The sequence below is a fragment of the Actinia tenebrosa genome, unplaced genomic scaffold, assembly GCF_029948245.1.
Source record: "Actinia tenebrosa isolate PJP-AT-01 unplaced genomic scaffold, QUT_ActTen_1.0 PGA_scaffold8__29_contigs__length_14323225, whole genome shotgun sequence".
Classification (NCBI taxonomy): Eukaryota; Metazoa; Cnidaria; class Anthozoa; order Actiniaria; family Actiniidae; genus Actinia; species Actinia tenebrosa.
The window spans coordinates 6,897,956-6,919,162 of NW_028292585.1; the positions used below are offsets into that span (position 1 = coordinate 6,897,956).

At 38.7% G+C, this 21,207-nt stretch overlaps 2 protein-coding genes across 2 annotated transcripts; both read right to left on the reverse strand.

Annotated features, from left to right (window-relative positions):
• Window positions 1-9: 9 nt before the first annotated feature.
• On the reverse strand, window positions 10-10,285 carry LOC116295011 (S1 RNA-binding domain-containing protein 1). The gene is made up of 17 exons (XM_089024279.1): window positions 10,077-10,285; window positions 9,548-9,659; window positions 8,990-9,131; window positions 8,155-8,251; window positions 7,656-7,782; window positions 6,522-6,645; window positions 6,184-6,265; window positions 5,807-5,964; window positions 5,582-5,678; window positions 4,779-4,886; window positions 3,898-3,989; window positions 3,130-3,212; window positions 2,542-2,648; window positions 1,746-2,126; window positions 1,349-1,434; window positions 820-918; window positions 10-526 (listed from the first exon to the last, which is right to left on the reverse strand). Exons 1-17 carry the CDS (start codon window positions 10,274-10,276, stop codon window positions 219-221), a joined length of 2,403 nt encoding a protein of 800 aa, XP_088880405.1. The 5' UTR covers window positions 10,277-10,285; the 3' UTR covers window positions 10-218.
• A 433-nt stretch (window positions 10,286-10,718) lies between these two features.
• Window positions 10,719-19,981, reverse strand: LOC116295016 (transmembrane protein 62). Its single transcript, XM_031702714.2, has 14 exons — window positions 19,712-19,981; window positions 19,170-19,281; window positions 18,803-18,940; window positions 17,937-17,982; window positions 17,454-17,610; window positions 16,421-16,539; window positions 15,377-15,499; window positions 14,743-14,898; window positions 14,156-14,318; window positions 13,776-13,886; window positions 13,308-13,398; window positions 12,864-12,971; window positions 12,044-12,162; window positions 10,719-11,587 (listed from the first exon to the last, which is right to left on the reverse strand). Exons 1-14 carry the CDS (start codon window positions 19,895-19,897, stop codon window positions 11,282-11,284), a joined length of 1,935 nt encoding a protein of 644 aa, XP_031558574.2. The 5' UTR covers window positions 19,898-19,981; the 3' UTR covers window positions 10,719-11,281.
• Between the last annotated feature and the right edge of the window lie 1,226 nt (window positions 19,982-21,207).

A 21,207-nucleotide genomic window follows, 5' to 3' on the forward strand; every position in this document is an offset into this window, starting at 1 on the left:
AAACCCCCCCAAAAAAACCCCGTGTAATGAAAAAAAGGAATATTCACTTATAATCACAGTGAAGATGACGTGACGCACACGTCGAAACATGTATGTGTAGCGAACATTAAAATTATCGCAATCATCAAAAAATAGTACTTATATACTTATATAGCTTATCTCATTCTATTGCTATTTCGCGTAGCTTTAGTTAGTTGATCGAGTGTCAATCCCCCAATCTACGTCCTGTCAAAACTTGTGGACGTCAATAATTGTGGTCGTAAATGCGGCCTTACAGATACGACGTCCAAGCTAAAATGTCCCTTCGTTCTGTCTACCGAGACAACTGACACATCCACGATGTCCCCTATGGACATTTCGCTGTGGTTTCGTAGCCGTGATTGGTGTATAAGACCGTCACGCCCAACACCACAGTCAACAAAGGCGCCAAATGTGGTGACATTGCAGACGCGTCCTGTCAGCTGCGTTCCCGTATGAAGGTCTTCGAACAGCATGATACCTTTGCGGAATAGAGGCTTCTCGAAAGCTGAAAAAGAAGGTTGCGCGCAATTTTGAATACCTTCAATCTCTGTTATGATTGTCCCACGCTGTGAAAAAGCTCTTAAACATTAAATAAATAGAAAACGCGCGCGTGTGCTGTGTGCAGTTATAAAGCACGCAGGGGTCGGTAAAGCACGAGAGAAGTCTAACGGAGTGCTCCTGGAAAGGGCTCTACTGAAAGTGCGCACGCTTGCTGTGTGGTTTCATAAAGCACGCACTCCTAACTAATCAGAACGCGAGATTTACAAAAGTTATTTCATAAAAAAATTTAAAACTTACTTGCTCGTATATCGTGGTCTGTTGGTTGTCTGAGGCCATCGATTATGAGGTGTAGGGTGGGTTCACCGACACCAAAACTTTCAGCCAAGTTTCTAACAGCTATTTAACAAGAACAATAGAGCTGATAAAAATGGAACTATATCACATCGCGGCCATCTTTATAGAGGCTTTGCACCATCACGTGATGGCAGCCATAACAGGAGGCAGGAATAACTGATCAGGTTTTATCTGATTTACATGAGAAAGAATTAATTTTCCCCCAGGAGAACGACTTCTATTGCTGTGCCTCCTGTCATGGCTGCCATCACGTGATGGTGCAAAGCCAATATTCCGTATGAATTAATTTTTCAGCAAGTACTTGAATGCAAGATGACGCGTGGTGGAATCTGTTGTTCAAACCAATATGGCTGCAGGATGAGAAAGACCCATAAACCTTTGTCAAGTGTCTGAGGTATAGTAGGGGTTTGTCAACTTGTTTTCAGTTATATTATCAACACCAGCGGTGGGACTATTTATCCAATGTACTTACTTCGTTTGGTAAGAAGTGCATCGATAGCAGTCTTCATACTTGGCTTGCCGATGTCCTTTCCTTGAGTTTTTGCAAGAGTCATTAACCTGGAAATGAAGCAAAGTATGAAGTTAGTGTTGTTAAAAAAAGAACAAACCAAAGACAGAGTGAATGAATGAATGAACAAGTAAATAGAAGGAACAAATAGACTGATGAAGGCAAGAAGGGGCACAAAGACAGGAAGACACGAAGGTGCAAAGGCATGAAGGCACGAATGGATGGATGGATGGAGGGAGGGAGGGAGGGAGGGAGGGAGGGAGGGATGGATGGATGGAAGAATGAATGGATGGATGGATGGATGAAAAAATGAATAATTAATAGAACGGTTGCCAAGTTACCAACAATATAATAACCTTACCTCTCGGCAACACCATACGATTCTGGATGAATGAACGTCATGTCAAGAGGGTTGTACTCTGCTCCACCATCTTTGCTCGATCTTCTCGCTTTTTTTCTTTTGCTATCTTTTGTTTTACTATTTTTACGTTTCTTCCCTACTTCTTCCACTTCATTATCGCTCTCTGTCACCTCAATCACCTCGACAGGTCTCTCGTAACCACCACTGCCATCACTTTGGTCAGCGGATGGTAAAACCCGCAGAAACCCAACACACTGTTCATAGGACTTTTTACCAATCCCCTTACACTGCAAGATTTCTTCACGATTTTGGAATCTCTTATTTCGGTTCCGCCATTCAATGATACTTTTAGCCTTGTTTTTGTTAAGTCCCGCCAGACGCCTGTCGACCGATAGAAATAACACTCAATACATCCGGTATTTGGATATGTAAAAGTAAGTTAATGTTTTCTTTTGAAAACACAATATACTTTCCGATGCCTTTTGGTCCTGCGTCCATACTAAACGATTAAAAACGCATACATTTCATAACGCTCTCCAGAGGGACATTTAAAAACGGAGGCCTATCGTATTTTTTTGCGCATACACAGATGATGATATTTCATCCTTCCCAATCGTATCTGCGTTTTGGATAATGTGGATGCTATGACAATGCTAATGTAGACGAGAAGCTTTTGTTGCGTTTTTCGGTGAAACGAAAACGGAGCGTTTTGAAAACGTATTACAGTGTAGACGTGGCCTGATTTTTTGGGTCGTTTAGTAAACATTTCACACCACAGGGATCCCATTTAACCTACTTTAGAGTATTGACACCTGCAGCATTGATATCAACTCCCACGAAGCTAACACAGTCCGTCAGAACACCTTCCACCGCACCTCGTAATAAACTCTCGGGAATATCGTGCTGTCGCGTAACAAACAAACAAACGTTTAAACATTTGGCTCCTTGAAAGAAAGCCGGTATGCGCAAGAAGAATAGCGCAGCGCAGCCGTGACGTCATAAAAACGAAGACAAAGACGAAATTCGGACAAACAAACTTACAAGTTTACTTTCAGCAAATAATTTTCACAGCCGATCGCAGTTGATCTTAGTTTACATAGGTTATTATTGTAACTTTGAGTAAAAATAATAAAATCGGTTCGTATAATCCTCGTAGCGGCTAAACAGAATGCAATGTTTGTCCGAATCTTTAAGCTATTTTTAGAATCAGCGCGCTGCGCTATTGTTCTGGGGGACAAAACAATAGGCCGTCTTTTCGTGTGCTATCGTCTTGTCCTCCAGAATAATTTCTCTCGGGACTCAGTGCAAGGAGCCATTTAGTTGTTTGTGTACCATTAAAAAGAGTGCGTGAACAGAATAAAGGTTTAATACGTGGAATACTGACCTGATACATTCCAATCCCAAGATGTTTGGGTTCTATTTTGACCAGCTCTAAAAGCGGATCTTGGAATCTCCTCCCTATGGATACTGACATAAAATACAAGAAGGTTCAAATGAGCATGGATAAGCAAATAAAAATAGCTCAGTAGAGAAGACGATATTATGGAAATGTTATTCACAATTCATGGTTCCGAATCAGAAACAAACGAACCATGCAGTGACCGTGGTTGAGCTAGCATGCGTGCAGTCGGACTTTTTCTCGTATAGTACAAAGACCACTTGCAGCACTTCGGAATGCTGCTCAATTTAGAGGACAAAACAATAGGTTTCCAATTCTCATGAGATTGAAGTTCTATTTTTTTTGTCTTCTAAATTGAGCTGCTTTGACGTCACACTATGCAAGGGCTCTATACGAAACTATACGAGAGAAAAGTCCGGCTGTACGCCGGCTACGGTTGAGGTTGTCCCAGTGAAATTAAAACGTTGTCTCACAAACAACTAGAAAAATATCAGTCCTCAAGGATACTATGAAAGACACTATTGTTAAATTCATAAGAAACTTCCGTCTTGTTTTCTCCTAGGAAAGTAAACCTTGTTTTCTCCTAGGAAAGTAAACCTATATTTCAGCAATCAGAGTTTTAAATTCTGAGATGTTCTCTAGATATAATCTTAAGCTTGTGGGACATAGCAACGGTAACTAAGGGAGACAGGACCATGAATGATCGAATAACAAGAAAATGTTATAAAGTTAAAGAAAACAAGGTCTAGTTACCAGCTCCTCTCATGCTAACGTCAAGGTCTGGCAGCTCAGCCTTTGCTTCTTCAGAGGCGCTATAAATAGACGCACCGTTCTCACTAACAATACTGCAACCAAAAGAAAAAGGAATAAATAACTCCCTTATCTTTTATCGAAATCACTTCTGGGCTAATCTAAGTCAGGGCACGGCTAACTCACAGATCGATCCCTGAAACAACCTCTGGGCTGATCTAAGTCAGGGCACGGCTAACTCACAGATCCAACCCTAGCCTGAAACAACCTCTGGGCTAATCTAAGTCAGGGCACGGCTAACTCACAGATCGATCCCTGAAACAACCTCTGGGCTGATCTAAGTCAGGGCACGGCTAACTCACAGATCCAACCCTAGCCTGAAACAACCTCTGGGCTAATCTAAGTCAGGGCACGGCTAACTCACAGATCGATCCCTGAAACAACCTCTGGGCTGATCTAAGTCAGGGCACGGCTAACTCACAGATCCAACCCTAGCCTGAAACAACCTCTGGGCTGATCTAAGTCAGGGCACGGCTAACTCACAGATCCAACCCTAGCCTGAAACAACCTCTGGGCTGATCTAAGTCAGGGCACGGCTAACTCACAGATCCAACCCTAGCCTGAAACAACCTCTGGGCTGATCTAAGTCAGGGCATGGCTAACTCACAGATCCAACCCTAGCCTGAAACAACCTCTGGGCTGATCTAAGTCAGGGCATGGCTAACTCACAGATAGAACCCTGAAACACCTTCTGGGCTGATCTTACAGGTAGAAGGGAAAGACCCAACAAAATATATGATACATTCAGTGTCTAGCTCACTCAACATTGGTTGTCACGTGGGATCAAATCCCTTACAAAACGTTACTGAATGTTATCAACTAACCAGTAAACAAGATCCAAAGGCTGAAACGCTTCTTTACGGATGAGCCTTGCGACAAATTGTTCAGTCTCCCGACACGCAGTTCCGTTACCAATAGCAATTGTCTCGCAGCTGAAAATAGGATAACAATTGACAGTAATTCAAATGATAAACTCGTGGTCCTCTTTTAATGTCTCTAGTGGATAAGGGACGGAACCGACATTATTAACGCGGTCATCCAAGCCACGTGAAGGTCTTAAGAACCATTTGCTGATGAAATGCAGAACCTAGAAAGTGACCATTTTCGAGTGTAGGTGCGGCCGGGATTCAAACCCCGCCCTCCCGCACTACATACTAACACTCTTACTAAATCAGCTAACCGGGCGTTAAAACCGTTGGTACACGCACATTTCAAATGACATTGTAAAATTTGAGATACGGACGTGGCGTGCCGTGACCTTAAAGTTTCCCATAATTTTTATTGGATAAGCAGTGATCTTGCGCCTTGTGATTGGCTCATAGGATGTCGTCCGTGACAGCTATACCGCGTGAAATCACGCTCCGAGTCCGAGTTTGTTGCATATAAAAAAACAGTAAGATCTGTGTCTATTTTCAGCTCACTACTTTCACCCGCTATCTTGTTGTCTTTCAAACTTTCAAAAATACATATTGTTAATCAAATCAAAATAAAATAGCCACATTTCATATATGAACGACGTTGGAGCACTGGGGTTCATTCACACAGGGTAAGTGAGCGCGAAAACTCTGAGGGGCCGGCAAGCGCGTTTTGGCGCCTAAAAACTTCACGGAGGTATATTGAGATCTACCTGTATTTTTTGATCAAAGAAACAATTTTTTCTGCTGCATCTCTAGAATTGGCTCTTCTTCCAGTGGGGAAAATCAATGATGTTTCCAACACTAAACCTGTAAAGAGAAAAGACGAAATCACTGAGTTGGGATGGATTGAGGGTTTCTTACATCCTTCAATCTTAAACTTTTATTAAACCCTCAAACAACCTCTGGGCTGATCTAAGTCGGGGTTGCTCAAGTACCTGTTGGGCTCAGCATAGCCATCTTACAGCCATGAGTATATCCTGGATCCAATGCGAGGACAACCTTGCCTTTCACTGGAGGGCTGAGCAGTAAATTGTACAGGTTCTGTTCAAAGACATCTGTGCTTTCTTTGTCTGCTTGTTGCTTGAGAGCAGCCCTGAAATCATCATCATCATCACCATCATCATCATCACTATCATCATAATAATCATCACAATCAGGTTCACCATCATTGTAGTCGTTATCCTCACCCATCACCATCACAATCATAATCATCACAAATCATCACAATCATCAAAATCATCAACTTCAACACTATCACCACCATCATCATCATCATCACCACCATCATCATCCCCACCATCATCATGTTTACCTCGCACGTCTTGCTATCATTTGTTCCATCAGCCTATTGTATGCATCCTCCAGTGAGGGCAATAGTAACTTTTTGTTATCAGCTGTTTGGTATAAGGCAAAAATGCACAAATGAATTAACCAAGGATAAATAAGTTGTGTGCATCCTTCAGTGTGGACAATACTAACTTCTTGTTATCAGCGTTATATATGAAGGAAGAATGCACAAATGAATTAACCAAGGATAAATAAGTTGTGTGCATTCTTCAGTGTGGACAATAGTAACTTCTTGTTATCAGTGTTATATATAAGGGTAGAATGCACAAATGAATTGTGCATTTGAAGTACACATATACATACCTGTGGCATTTCCAGGTATCCAATAACTCTTTGCAAAGCTGAAAAACTTGTCTTTCGCCAGAGGATTAATTGCAACTTTCACAGTCAGAATCTTTAACTGCTCTGCACGGTTTATTGCTAAAGTCTAAAAAAATGATAATAATACAACGCATATCATTAGTAAGTTAAGATTGGCTGTAAACTATGTTTTCATATATTAGAAGTACCGTAAATCCCGGGGGGCTTATTTATTTCAGGCACGTTTGAGGGGGGGCTTATTGGAGAGGGGGGGGCTAAATTGAGAGGGGGGGCTTATTGATTTAGTCGAAACACAGTAAATTGTACGCTGTCAGGATGTAATATGATTCAGGATTAAACGGAAGCATTACTATTGACCGTCTCGCATAATCTGTAGTTCTTCACAAAGAACTAGAGCGCAGAGTAGAAAAACTTAAGCATATGAATTGGAGGTCATACAACTGAAAATGAGGAACAAACTGTTGCGATTATGTTAGTGAACTACCGCATCATGACTAATAAATCACCTTTAATTAGTACATGTGATTCTTTAGTTGTGAAAGGGGGAAGGGGGTAGACTAAAAAGAGAGGGGGGCTTAACAAATTTCTTCCTTTAAAAAGGGGGGGCTTATTTGAGAGAGGGGGGCTAAATAGAGGATTTACGGTATATTCCAAAAAGGTCCATGATAGGTTCATTTTGATGGAAGAATTTGGGATGCAAGCTAAAGACAGAGCGGCAATTGGGATTCTCAATTATGAGTGGACGTTCATGTTTTTGATGTGTCAGGATTCTGTGAGGGATTGCAGTTGGATATGGAATTACCCTTTCATCATTTAAATTTCTAAAATGCTGAAATACTGCAATCTCCTTAACAGTGTATTTGATATCGACTTGCCTTGCAAATGGTCTCTAGTTTGTGAATGTCCATGTTATAGATAATAGTATATTTACTTATTTCAATTTATTTTATTTTATCTCAAGGCGCATTCTCAAGGGAAGTGCCTAGCATGGGACTTAGAGTCCCATTCATGCTCTCCCTATTGGGTAGTCTTTCACATTTATTTTTCTAATTATTTATACTTGTACCTTAGTTATAGCTATTACCCAATAAAGTTGTAAAATAAAAGTATATTTACCTGATGTGCCTTAAATTCCCTGACACTCTTGTGTAAATTCTGATATATTTCATACTTTTTTTCTTCACCATTAGGAATTGCTTTTCTTTTTTTTGTTGTTGTGAGGTACGGTGGGTATTGCTCACACCTCAAAACAGAACAAAGGAAAGGTATGAATCCCAAATTGGGATGAGCTTCTGGCAGCTTTATTCAGTGCATCAACATTTTGCAACAACTAATAGTTGGCAGAATGACAGTTTAAACATTACTTTTTATGGATTAAGTGATTTGACTCAAACAAAGAATATAGTTTTGTTGTGGCTTATAGGGATGCTACATTGATTGTTTAAGTTTTTTGATGTTAACGCAGTCCTTAGGCCAACTTCTTCAGGCTGGTTTTCTTTGTGCATGGTGAACATTTTGCACAGGGAACAAGGAAACCAGCCTCAAACCTCAAACCAGTTTGTATCAAGAAGCTTTACTCAAGTTGGATATAAAATGTTCCCTATGATATTCTTACAATGACTTCAGGCTCTCCACAGTCTTGGGATCTTTAGAGATTATATCAGCCAGAATATGCTGAACTCCAAGGGACACTTCTTTTACATTTCTTAACCCTAAAATGAATAATGCTAATATACATTCAAGAAAAAAATAATATATGACATAATACAATATGCGAAAGGCCTTATTGGACTCATGGTGTTGTGAGAACTGATTATGATAGAGCAGTCTTCATGACTGTGAAAAGCTCACGGAGCGAACATTGCTCAAGAGTTTAGTCTCAGTCCAATCAAATATCCAGAACATGGCATAAACATGGTGCAGACAAGGTCACTCCAAGGTAACCAAACTGCCAGACCAATCATATTGCATGTAAAAAAAAAAAACAAATAAAATTCTAGGAAGCATCACAGTCATGGAACGGCAGGCGTATATGGCACTAAGCTTTTCACAGTCATGTGAAAACTGATCTAATGAAGATTACCACTGTTTTCATTGCAATGCACTGATGGAGACAACAGTCCTGACAGGGAAATTGGGCAATACACTGCCGTCAATCAGAGAATGTAAAGGTACCAAACAATTTACTTGATTGACGGAACTGTGTTGCTCAATTTCCCTGTTGTGACTGTTGTCTCGATCAGCACATGGCAATGAAAACAGTGGTAATGTAGGATCAGAAATAGTAGTAATAAATTATGCGTTCGGTGTATACATAATGAAGTAGAGAGAATAAGAGAAAAATATCAAATGCCCTTGGCAGGATTCGAACCCATGTCTTCGGTATTCTAGTCCGATGTGTTAATCACTACACTACAAAAAATATGCTTGCTTAAAAAAAAATTGTATACCTTCAGTGCTATAGTCAATATATTGGAATAAATTTGTGTCTTTTCCAATTTGGTTGAGAATTGACTCTGCAACTTTTTCAAGCCCCAGCTCTCTTGCTCTTTCTGCTAAGGAACCTTTGTGTCCCTTTTTGAATGGAGCATACTAAAATAAAACAAAAGACAATATTAGAAACAGTTAATTTTTCATGAGGAAGGGGCATTGTTGGGATTCACTTGCTATCCCATACCACAAATTTGACACCCTCTTCGTTGTTGCATGAAAAAATCCAAATGTGTTAGTTTAATGTACAAAAGTATATATGGAATTACATTATCGCCAGTCATACTTCTGCACATCGTGCTGTAATTAGAACAATACTGTTATTCGTTTCCATAAATATACAAAAATAAAGCAATGCCCTTCCTTCAGTACAACTTTAGAATACCCCACAAATCATATGCACATACTTAATGACCATGACTTCTATTGTCGTATGCCTTGTTCTTCAAAGAGTTCCGACAATTGCATATCATTTGTGGGGTATTCTAAAATTACTCCGTGCCCTTCATATGACATACTATTTCATCCACTTCTTCTAGTGACCGTGAATCATCTAAAGATTTCTTTATCTTGTTGGTAAGTTTGTCACCTATCTTCTTCTTAACTGTTTCTGCTTTGTTTCTGACTGTCCTGGAAGAGTTTTATTAAGTCACATTAAATACAATATAATATAATACATATATATTCAATCCATTCCCAAAAGAGTAATTAAATGACAATGATATATGGTGGCCATGTTGATAGTATTTATAAACAAAATGAATAGCTGCGATGATGTAAGGTCCTGCAACCAAAGAACATATATAGTACTTGTATGTGATATTTGAACTTTAAAACCTGCAAATCATACTGCAATTTCAACTTATACTGCAAATTTCAATATTTTACACCTATATTTTTTGCTCTGCTTATAATTATCAAAACATTGAAATTTATCTTTGTTTGAGTATTTGTTTTCCCATCTCAGAGACCGTCAAAATTTTCTAAGTTGATGTGTATGCAGATGTATTCTAGCCACTGTATAAAGCTAGCTTCAATACGTTATACCTTTGTTGGTGAAGTAAACTTTCAATACTTCTAAGTTTGGTACTATCAAGTCCTTTCGTATCCTCTTTCCTATAACGTGCTATAAACGGTACTGTATTGTCATTATCTAGCAAATCTATAACTTTTTCCACTACTTGTAGGTCGATAAGCAGGTTTTCTGATATTACACAAGCAAGTCTTCCCTGACCATGGTCAGCCATGGTCGCGCGCCGCCGCTGATCAAATTTAGCGCTCGAAGGATTGTGCCCGGTAGCAAGGCCTGGGTTCTAGAATACTAATGACTTCCGCTTTTTTGATTTCCTTCAGTCTTTTCTCGTGGGATTTATTTAATTTGCTCTTTGAGATTTTGCGAGAAGGAAGATGATTAGAGAATAAGGCCGTGTTTTGGTGGCAGTGGTCGCCCTTTAACTGCCATCTTTGTTGTTGGGAAGAACACAGGGAGCCCGCGCTCGAAAGTCCAACCAAACATCCAAAATTAACCGGATGTCTCGATCATATATTTTTTCTAAGTTCACTTTTCGTTCCTTTAGTTTTTTTCCTTTTCATATCATTTAGTGTTCTCCACGAACAGCTAGCAGTTGTATTTTAAAATTTGCTTCCCAAATAAATAGCTCAATAGCATCTTCATGTAGTAGACAACCATACATCTATCTTATTTTATTATTAACAAATAAATATTAGTTAAATTCCATTAAACGTGATGTGTATGTACAATTTTGGTTTACTGTGCAAATAACAAACCCATTGTTTTTCCATGGACACTTCAGACCTCGTATAATTCCCTAGAGTGTTATTTCTTTGTTTACCGGTTGAACATCAGAAAACAGATAAATATGGATATGAATCAAACAAAAAATCTTATTCTCGAGAGAATGACATGTGGTCTGAAAAGGGAAAACATTACACTCAAGTGGATTTTGTACGTTACGGAGAAATTCAATAAACTTTTAGGATCTCAGCTTTAATCCCTGTGTACCATGTTTTGGAAGATGCACTTCCGGAGTTTTTATTTCTTCATTTACCCAAAGCGTACGTCTTTTACGACTCTAGTTTGACAACCTCTTCAATGTTTTCATAATTCCAGAACTAATGAAATGTTCTCTAGAATTTTCTAGGTTATGAAACGCAACGCTGAGTTATTTCCGTAGCACTTTCCTTGCCCCACCCCTATCAGAAAACATTTTGTTTGATAAATACAATAAATCTTAATAATAATTAGCCCTGAACCACAGGTATCCCGCCAAAGGTATAGACCAAGTCTTAACAGGATTAATAGCAAAAGCCATGCTCCCATAAGCCTTCCATATACCATAACAAGATGATGATTGGAAGATTATTATGCCAATGAATACCACGTGGGTAAAATATCGAATGCAACTGGCAGTACAAAAGGAGGAGGGAGGGATGGAAGGTGACGATCGACCAGAGCTGGGCCTTGACCGAGGTGGGTTTCTCCTAAGACCAATGTAGTTCGTCAGACATACGGTAAGGGGAAGGTTAAAGGTCAGAAACTGGAAAAAAAGGATGAAAATTAGTGTCTCTGTTCTGGAGTGCAATGTTTTTACATTGTTGCAATAAACTGTTACCAGTGAAGAGAAAAAGTAAAAGATGGCACTAGGCTCAGATTTCTCAGCAAGAGAGGAGAGTATCGCGGGCGCACGAGATCCCGACGGTTTGAAATTTGAGCCTAAGATGGTACCCATGCACGCCTCTAACGCTGACATTTGACATTCATGATAATTTCTCGCCAGGAGATGTTCACACAACGACGGTCAAATGCAAATGAAGCGTAATGCAACGTTTAACCCACAATGCTTCATGCGACTTGATCACCCTCCTCTGGGTTCAATCAGATCCCTAGATCCACAGTCACTTTGAGTAAAGCTTAGATTTCTTTAGCAGCAGTCATTGGGGTCGAAGGAACTTCTACCGACACTAACGAGGGCTGCAAAGTAGACTAGGCTTACCTGTACAATACCATAATAGAACGTCAAGCTGCCTGGAATAAATTGTCCATTGACGTATAACCCAAAGACAAACACGCATCCCACGTGATCAGTGATGAGCTCCCCAACATACCAAGGACCTGTAGAAAGAAACAGCCATCTTGGAAAACTACGATAATTTACGTAACCTATGTGCGCAGAAGCGTTTCTCGATCCTGCAACCTTTGTAACCGGGTAGCGGGAAAGAAAGTGCAGTCTTATTTTACATCTTAAGGTCGTAAAAATTGTGAAATTGTAACGTCTCCTCTGCAACAGTTGCGCTCAACGTTACAATAAAGCTGCAGATGCAGAGTAAAGTTATATTTCTGCAACAATGCGCGCAACAAACTTCGATATGTAAGCACGACTGCAACTACTGTTGGAAATGATTTGATTTTCTCTGTCAAAACGCGGCACCTTTTCAGGGTAATGTTACTTGATTTATAGTTGTGTTGCAGTAAAAGTTGCTAGACGTGATATCCTTAGGGAACTCTGTCGCCCGAACAACAATGAGCCGTGTGCATGTCCGAGTCTTTGCATCTTCATATAGTGACATCGAAGGTGGATTATCATAATGTATTTAGTGTCTCTGTTCCAAATCGTGGCAAGTATAAGCCTGGCATGTAGTAAAAACGGGTAAAGGAGATTTTTAAACCAACACTCATTCACTACCCCATCACATGTACAAGCCAATATTTGATCGTATATCGCGTTTAAACAAAAGTTATCTATCTAATGATATATCTACTCATAAAAATGCAGCAGTGAAGGCACGAAGACAAGACCAGTTGTTGAAGCTTACCTACAACTACGTAGACGCCATAAACAAAGAGAGGATAATACAAGTGATTGTTCTTGGTGAGCTTGCTGAGATTGTAAAACCATCTATTAATCAATCCTCGTAGATATCCTAGAAAATAGAGAAAATTATATGATTGGTTGGCTGTCAGAGCATAAAACAATGTTTCACTTTTTCCCCGATTTTACTGACTTTGAAGTTTCGAGGTGGTGTAACGCTAGAGCTTCCACAAAAGAAACAAGAGTTTTTTCAAAAGTCTACAGCATAATGCTTAAAGAAGTGTAAACTAAAATGCTGTGAAGGAGTCGCTATTTACAAAAAACAACAACAACAAAAAACAAACAAAACAAAAACGAAACAACATACGCAATCCATGGCACGGTCACGGAGCACTCAGCATGACCAATCACAGCATAGCGCGCAACATTACAGTGTTGTTTTCCATACCTGAGGAATCAGATTCATTACTTGAACACTGGCGTATCGCCCAAAGACCTAATACGATGATGATGGCTGATAAATAGAATGAAACTCGACCCTGAAACACAAAGGACAACACAGAGGTCTAGATAACTATTGGATAGAATAGTTGCTCAAACCCTGGATTAAATTGTACTTGGAGACTTTGGTTGTCTGGGAAACCATGTCTAAGTCAATTGAAACCAGATTCATTCCAATCCTACAAAGAAAAGATCCATGGCAGCTATGTTTTGAAACAGGAATAATGCAATACTTTTGCATGACAAGAGGTTTAATTTCCTAAAGAAGAAAATTTTCAATTGTTTTTCTCTACGACATGGCTGCCGCACAAGGATACATCCAGAGGTATTGGCGTACTTGTTCCCGGTGTAAACACACTGTAAACAACGATGTTTAGCCATAGTACAAAATTGTTCAAATATTTATACAATTTACCAGTGTACAAAAATCTGTGAGTAAAATAATTGCTGGAAGAAGATCAAGAAGAGGTCGAGTGCCATCGATCGAAAATTGCTGGCTTTGAGTACTCTGTTTTCCTTCAGCATCCTGTATAATAAAAAATAGAAGAACGATATAAAGAAAAAGGGCGGTTTTCTATCAAAATTAAATGCAATACTTGCAACTAATACACATTACTGCATGCTGTAACATTGAAATGGCTTACACAAATATTCAAGTAAATCATCCTATTATAACACAGTTCAGATTAAGATAAGATACGGCATGGCCAAGTTCTTCACTATTTTTTCCACAGTCATACACACAGTGATTTTTTCAATGCTCAATATCATATGTCCCATTCTTAAGATGATTACCTTAGCTTTCACAGTCAGAGTGTGAACACCATTGAAGTACTTTTGAGGATCCCACTTGCAGACATGTAGAGGTCCCTTCACATGTTGTACAGAAGATTCCAAGGGAACTCCATCAATGGATACAGTGACTAACTCAATGGGTGAGGTTGAAAATATTAACATCCTATAAAGGAATAATAGGACAGTTAGTCAGTCAGATGGTCTGGTCAGTCCTTCAGTTAGTCAGTTAGTCTGTCTGTCAGTGAGTAAGTAAGTTGGTCGGTCAGTTGGTCAGTCGCAGTAACTTGGTCTGCTACAGTCAGTCAGTCGGTTGTTTAATTAGCTGGTTATAATTAGTTGGTCAGTCAGTCGGTCAGTCAGTCAGTCTTTTGGTCAGTCAGTCGTTCGGTCAGTTGATCAGTCAGTCAGTTGGTTTGGTCTGTCAGTCAGTCGGTCAGTTATTTAGTCTGTCAGTGAGTCAGTCAGTTGGTCGTTCAGTTGGTCAGTCACAGTCACTTGGTCTGCCACAGTCAGTCAGCCGGTTGTTTAATAATCTGGTCAGTCGGTCAGTCAGTCATTCGGTCAGTCAGTTGGTGTGGCAGTCTTACCTAATGTGAGTTGATTTATTTATTCTTCCAATAGGTTCAAATGCTGGCATCAAGTAATGAGAATCTTTAGGGTTGGTAATAAGAATGATTGGCCACTTATCCAGTCGTACATCAACAAAAGAGAATATATCATGGTCAACTGCTGCAACTCTAAAGCTGTTGAGGAAACCAAGAAAAAAAAATTAAGCAAAGTAAAGTACAAATTACATAACAAAAAGTGAATAAATAGAGCATTTGAGGTGTTAGAGAATCCCAGTGCAAGTGCTATTTAGCAATATAACATGTTCGAATATTATGCTTTAGTTGGCTGACAAGGAGCCACTCTGTGGAAATGCCACTGTTAAATCCCAATTGATATTTTATTTTTATATCATGTAATATCAGGGCAAACTTCAAGGTAAAGAAAGCATGCTGTTTAGTCTAATATGTCCCAGAAGGTTTTAAAAGTGCATGTCACAGGAAAGCGTCCCATTTCCTTTTATATTGCTTGTACAATTTTTTTGACAACTTTAGCATAAGCATGTCACTATCGAGGACTACACATGGCAGCCAGCCAATTAGAGCATCCCTCATATCTCCATATGCCTCAAATATTTCATAACACAGTTTACATGGTTTATAAACCTGAACTCACTTTCGATACCACTTCCAGTCACCAAGTTCCAGCTCAAGATGTCCATTTCTATGTACAGCATGCATTACAGGAACAACTTCTCCAAGCGTGTGTAGATGTCCGCAGAGATAGACTGTACCATGCCTTCAAGGATTTGATATAAAATTGGTCTTAAATTTCTTAAATTAAAAATCAAGAGTTCTTCTAATCGATAGCCTCTTTAAGGGTAGAGCAAGAACAGAGGTCTACTAGTATTTTTGAAATTCCATATTATTTTGATAACAGAAAAGCATACTTAAAAAAAGATTTATTCCTTGCTCTGGAGACATATTATTAATATATAAATTCTAGGACTCATCTAAGTCTTCATCAGTCGATGAGTGTGGATTCCACTTATCATCAAATAATTTATTATAAGATTGTTGTAAACCCTAAAGCCTGTAAACGTTTATTATCATTTTTGCTCTGAGTCCCATAATTTATATATTGATAACAGAAGCACTTTTCTTCTTCTAGCCATTTCTATTTATTTCCTATTATTTCTATTATTTCTAACTTTACTATCACCCTTATTATGTCTTCCCTTTATTATAATCGTTGTTATTATTATTTCCCAAGTTTTTCCATGTATTTTAATTTTGTTAGCAACAATTAAATATTGCTTTGTAAATATTTTAGTTGCTCAGCTAGATTAGTTCATACCACTCTGAGTGACTATGCCACCATCATTATTACTATTAATCAAGGGCATAACTAGGGGGGCCAAGGGGGCCCTGCATGGCTAATCCTGGGTCCGGTTGTATGAAGGGTGGATAGCGCTATCCAATGGATAAATCCTTATTCAGTGGATAAAGTTGATGCTGTTATCCAATAAATTTATCCACTGAATAAGAATTATCCGTGGGATAGCACTATTCACCCTTTGTACAACCAGGCCCTGATGGCCAGAATTCTGTGAATATGGCAGAATAGTTTTAACCAAAAACTTGATCCCCCCCCCCCCCCCCCACCCCTCAACAACTCTTTGACAGCCAATAGTGGGTTTAATAAGTTGTCTTCTCCTACCTAAGAATCTGTCGCAAGGAGCTTGAAGTTAAAACAGAGAAAGGATAGTGACCAAACCAGAATGTCATATTTACTGTTTTGCTCTTCTCAGCAAGTTGGTTCATTTCATTAATACGAGACTAGAAATGTAAAGAACAGCATGACAATGTATGATTTAGCAATATAATACGTACTATACAGATAAATGAGTATGTGGATGTATGGACAGATGAATGAATAGATGGAATGGATGGATAAATGGATGGATAAATGGAGCTATCAATCATGGATTGATGGATGGATGGGTAGGTGGATGAGATGAATAGGATGGATGTGTGATAGAATGAGATGAATGGATAGATGGACAGATTGGATTGATGGATGGATGGGATGAATGGATGAGATGAATAGGATGGATGTGTGATAGAATGGGATGAATGGATAGATGGACAGATTGGATTTGATGGATGGATGGGATGAATGGATGAGATGAATAGGATGGATGTGTGATAGAATGGGATGAATGGATAGATGGACAGATTGGATTTGATGGATGGATGGGATGAATGGATGAGATGAATAGGATAGATGTGTGATAGAATGGGATGAATGGATAGATGGACAGATTGGATTTGATGGATGGATGGGATGAATGGATGAGATGAATAGGATGGATGTGTGATAGAATGGGATGAATGGATAGATAGACAGATTGGATTGATGGATGGATGGGATGAATGGATGAGATGAATAGGATGGATGTATGATAGAATGGGATGAATGGATAGATGGACAGATTGGATTTGATGGATGGATGGGATGAATGGATGAGATGAATAGGATGGATGTGTTATAGAATGGGATAAATGGATAGATGGACACACTGTATTTTATAGATGGATAGGATGAATAGATGTGATGAAAGGATGGGATGAATAAATTGACTGATTGGATGGAATACATGGACAGTATAGATGACTTAATGTACATATATGGTCGGACGTCATAATACATAAACTAATTATTAATACATAGCAAACATCACTGGATTCACCTTTGATATGTATCCAAAGAAGTTAAATGGCCTTTTTGGTCCTGGATCAGGGCAGCTATCTATTGCATTAAATAAATATTTGCCATAGCTGGTCTGATGGACATACTGATAAGAAGTAGCACCTCTTGTAATGTCCTTCCCACTAGATGAATAATATCTATAAAATAATGGTTCATATTAACTTCTTTTACTATCAAACCTGGTGTAGCTCTTTAGGTTTCTGCTGTCTGTTTTCCTAACCAGGGCTAAACATAACAGCTTATCATCACTACAATGTCTAGCCAGAATTGAAACTTGTCCCATCAAATCTTGGCCGTTTTGAGCCAGATCGAGAAACAAGGAGATTGAGCTTATAAAATTAATTTGGCTGGTCATTATGATTGGCAATTAACTAGCCATTCAGTTGATGACTGTCTGTCTTTTGCTGACTGTGTGGGTATATGTCTGTCTGTCTGGGTGTGCATCTGTCTGTATAACACAAACCTGTAGTAGTTTCTTTTACTGTGCACTGAATTGACATCAAAAGCATCTGAAAAATCAATATATTTTTATATCATAAAACATTCCTGCATATATAAAATATGATGATGATGATTCAGTATATCTATCCATCACATTGGTAGTCTTAGGGTCATCACAACACATTTGCAGGATGATGACACTAGGGACATCTAAATAGAGGCTTTAACAATATGATGGCTATAACAATGATTTTTATAGGATTCTTAGACACCCAACTCAAAATCTACATATATGGACATCCTTAGTACCATCACACAAGGCTTCAAGCGTTGCAGATACCAAGGGTTTCAGGGGGAGGGGGTTCTAGGATGCCTGTGACCCCCCTTGTAGAAATAAAGGGAAAAATAACAAAGGCTGTAACCAGTTTTTAATCCTTCTGATGTATCATACCTTTGCTCCCCACTATCGAATAAGTATTTGTTGAGCATCCTATATGGTGAAGCGTATGTAAAAAGTTTGGCTTTCGTATGTTAAACCAACTCATTTTGATGCAAACCTGCTTAGTAGAAGCTCATTTGGGCCCCGCCCACACTATGCCGGATTAAATTTGAATCCGATATTTTATTTATTCGGTTCCATTTCGGAAATTCGTTTTCAGTGAAGAATTGTTCTGGATTTGCCCGGACTAGTATGGACAGTAGGCCTAACCAAATAAATAAAAATCCGGAATCAAATTTGTCGGGCATAGTGAGGACGGGGCCTTGGTAGCCAAACGCCCATGCATAGGAGTACACAATTACATTAAATGTGGTCATACGGTTTCTTTTAGTCACTTTCACTATACTGACAAACAATGAAAATTCCTTAGAACCATGGATTTTTCATACCATGATTGCCTCTGAGATCCAGCCACTTTGTCTTGAACTCAACACCAGTCTCTCTCAACACAGAGGCATAGGTTTCCCATTCCTCTTCAAACTGTTCTGATCCTAGATGATTTGAGTGTTTAGCATCTGTCAGATCTCCTAAAAAATACATTATCTAATTGAGATTGAATAACATTAGTTGGTGTTAACAAAAGTTAGCATTGTGCATGTTCATTTGCCAACCATTATCACAACAGACAACAGATCTCTGTTTGGCATAGTGATGACACACAGATCGATGAAAGACACACCTTTTGAGCAATGCTACCATGTAGATTGAGATGTATATACATGCATTAATTCATGTAGGATGCCAATTAGTACTTACCTGTTGCTAAAACAACAGCTGGTCTTATAGAATCAATAACATCTTTACAAAAGTATTTCAAATCCTTTGCACGGCTTGGTTGATAAAATTTACTTATATGCAAATCAGATATCTGAAATACAAACAGAAAAATAGAATACTGAGTTTTAATTCAAATATTTCATAAACACATGCATTGAGATTACAGGCAGCCAGCTGTTTCACTCAACAATTTGCTTTCAAACTTGCTTCAGTCGTTTCTTGTACCTTGCTAATTGCTGTGGCAAATCGTTGAGTGAAAGATTTTATTGCCATATCTTCATCATAACTCCCATACATTCCCTTATAAACCATGCATGTGGTACCTATGTATGCATAAGCTTACATAACTGGAGAAAACTTCAGGTTTGAACCTTATATTTTCTCTGCATTTTCGCGATTTTGCATGCGACTTAAGTCAGGGAAGCACTTTCGCCTGTCTTTTCATACCTATGATAGCGTAAGTAATATAAACTATACAAAAAATAAATTGGAATTCTTTGTGATGATCGATCGTCCTATACCTGAATAAACCAAAATATATTTTCCATTTTGCTTCCAGGATAAGGCCCCGAGTCTGAGTTCTTATGGAGAGATAATTCTTTTCCTTTCCCAGCGTAATAATCAATCAAAATAGCGATTAACCAAGAGCTAGCTAGAATTAATACGATGATACAAATGGACACCAAACCCTTCACTGCGGCCGCCATTTTGAAATGATGATCAAATGGACTACAGCGCACTTCCGGTCTAACGTGAATAGAATAATAACTCGTTCTGCAAGATTGTTTCACTTCCGGTAACATAGTCTTCAGTATTCCCATTTTTCTTTCTTTCTTTCTTTCTTTCTTTCTTTCTTTCTTTCTTTCTTTCTTTCTTTCTTTCTTTCTTTCTTTCTTTCTTTCTTTCTTTCATTCTTTCTTTCTTTCTCTCTTTCTGTTTTTTTCTTCAGATTTCCCTTCAGCTAGTGAAATATGTAAAATCACCCTATACTTCCTTCCTAGCTTATAAACATAATCTTATTCTTAATTTATCAAGATTAATATTTTTTAATTTATCAAAATTAATATTTTTCTATTAATAAAAAGAATTTTATACGGAAACAAAACAAAAATGCTAACAAAAAAGTATATAATCTAGATACGGTGGGATTTCAACCAAACCTCCAAAAGAAATTTCAAAAATCGATCCCACTGTGCCATACCCCCGAGACATCCGCAGAGCTGAGGCGGCGTATGGACTTCGGACCTGACGGCAATTAAATCCTTCTGCCCTTGGGTGTACGAATTACGCAAGAAAATGTTCTAGCCGGAGCTTCAGGGGAGAGACCAGCCGGCCCCCAGACCATATCGGCTAATCCCTTGCATCTCTGCCACGCACGGAATCGGTTGTAAATATAATGTTAAAAAGTCTAGTCTTTCTGGTGCTTTGTTTCCACGTTGATTATAATGCTAATTTTCTTGAAACCATAGTCCAGTGGATAAAAACTTGGGCATTTAAGATTCTGAGTCAAGCCCGTCTTAGGAGGGTTATCACCTGGATGGGTGGCTGAAATGTTATACCTACTCGAGCGTTTACTCCTATTGTTTTTCTACGTTTGTCTTTTTCTTTCTTTCTTTCTTTCTTTTTTTTTTTCTTTTTTTTTTTTTTTTGAAATTTCTTTTTTTCTTTCTTTTTGAAATTTCTTTCTTTCTTTTTGAAATTTCTTTATCGCACTGGGACTGTATATAACTGTAATTTTTGCAGGTTTGCAGAACTCCACCGAGATTCAATCATAACAACTTTACGTATTTTCTATTTTTACATTTGCTTTCGCGCCATTCCCTTTAATTGTTCACGTGGCTTTTATTGCATTTTCTTCACGAAACCTTGCACGATGTACGTCGTCGACATCGATAGATAACTGGAGATTTTCATTCCCAAGAGGTTTGGAATAGTAAAACATCATCACGCCCAATGATAGATTGTAAAATGATCTATATGATTATCTGTACGTGGAATTCCTGCATAATGGTTGGCA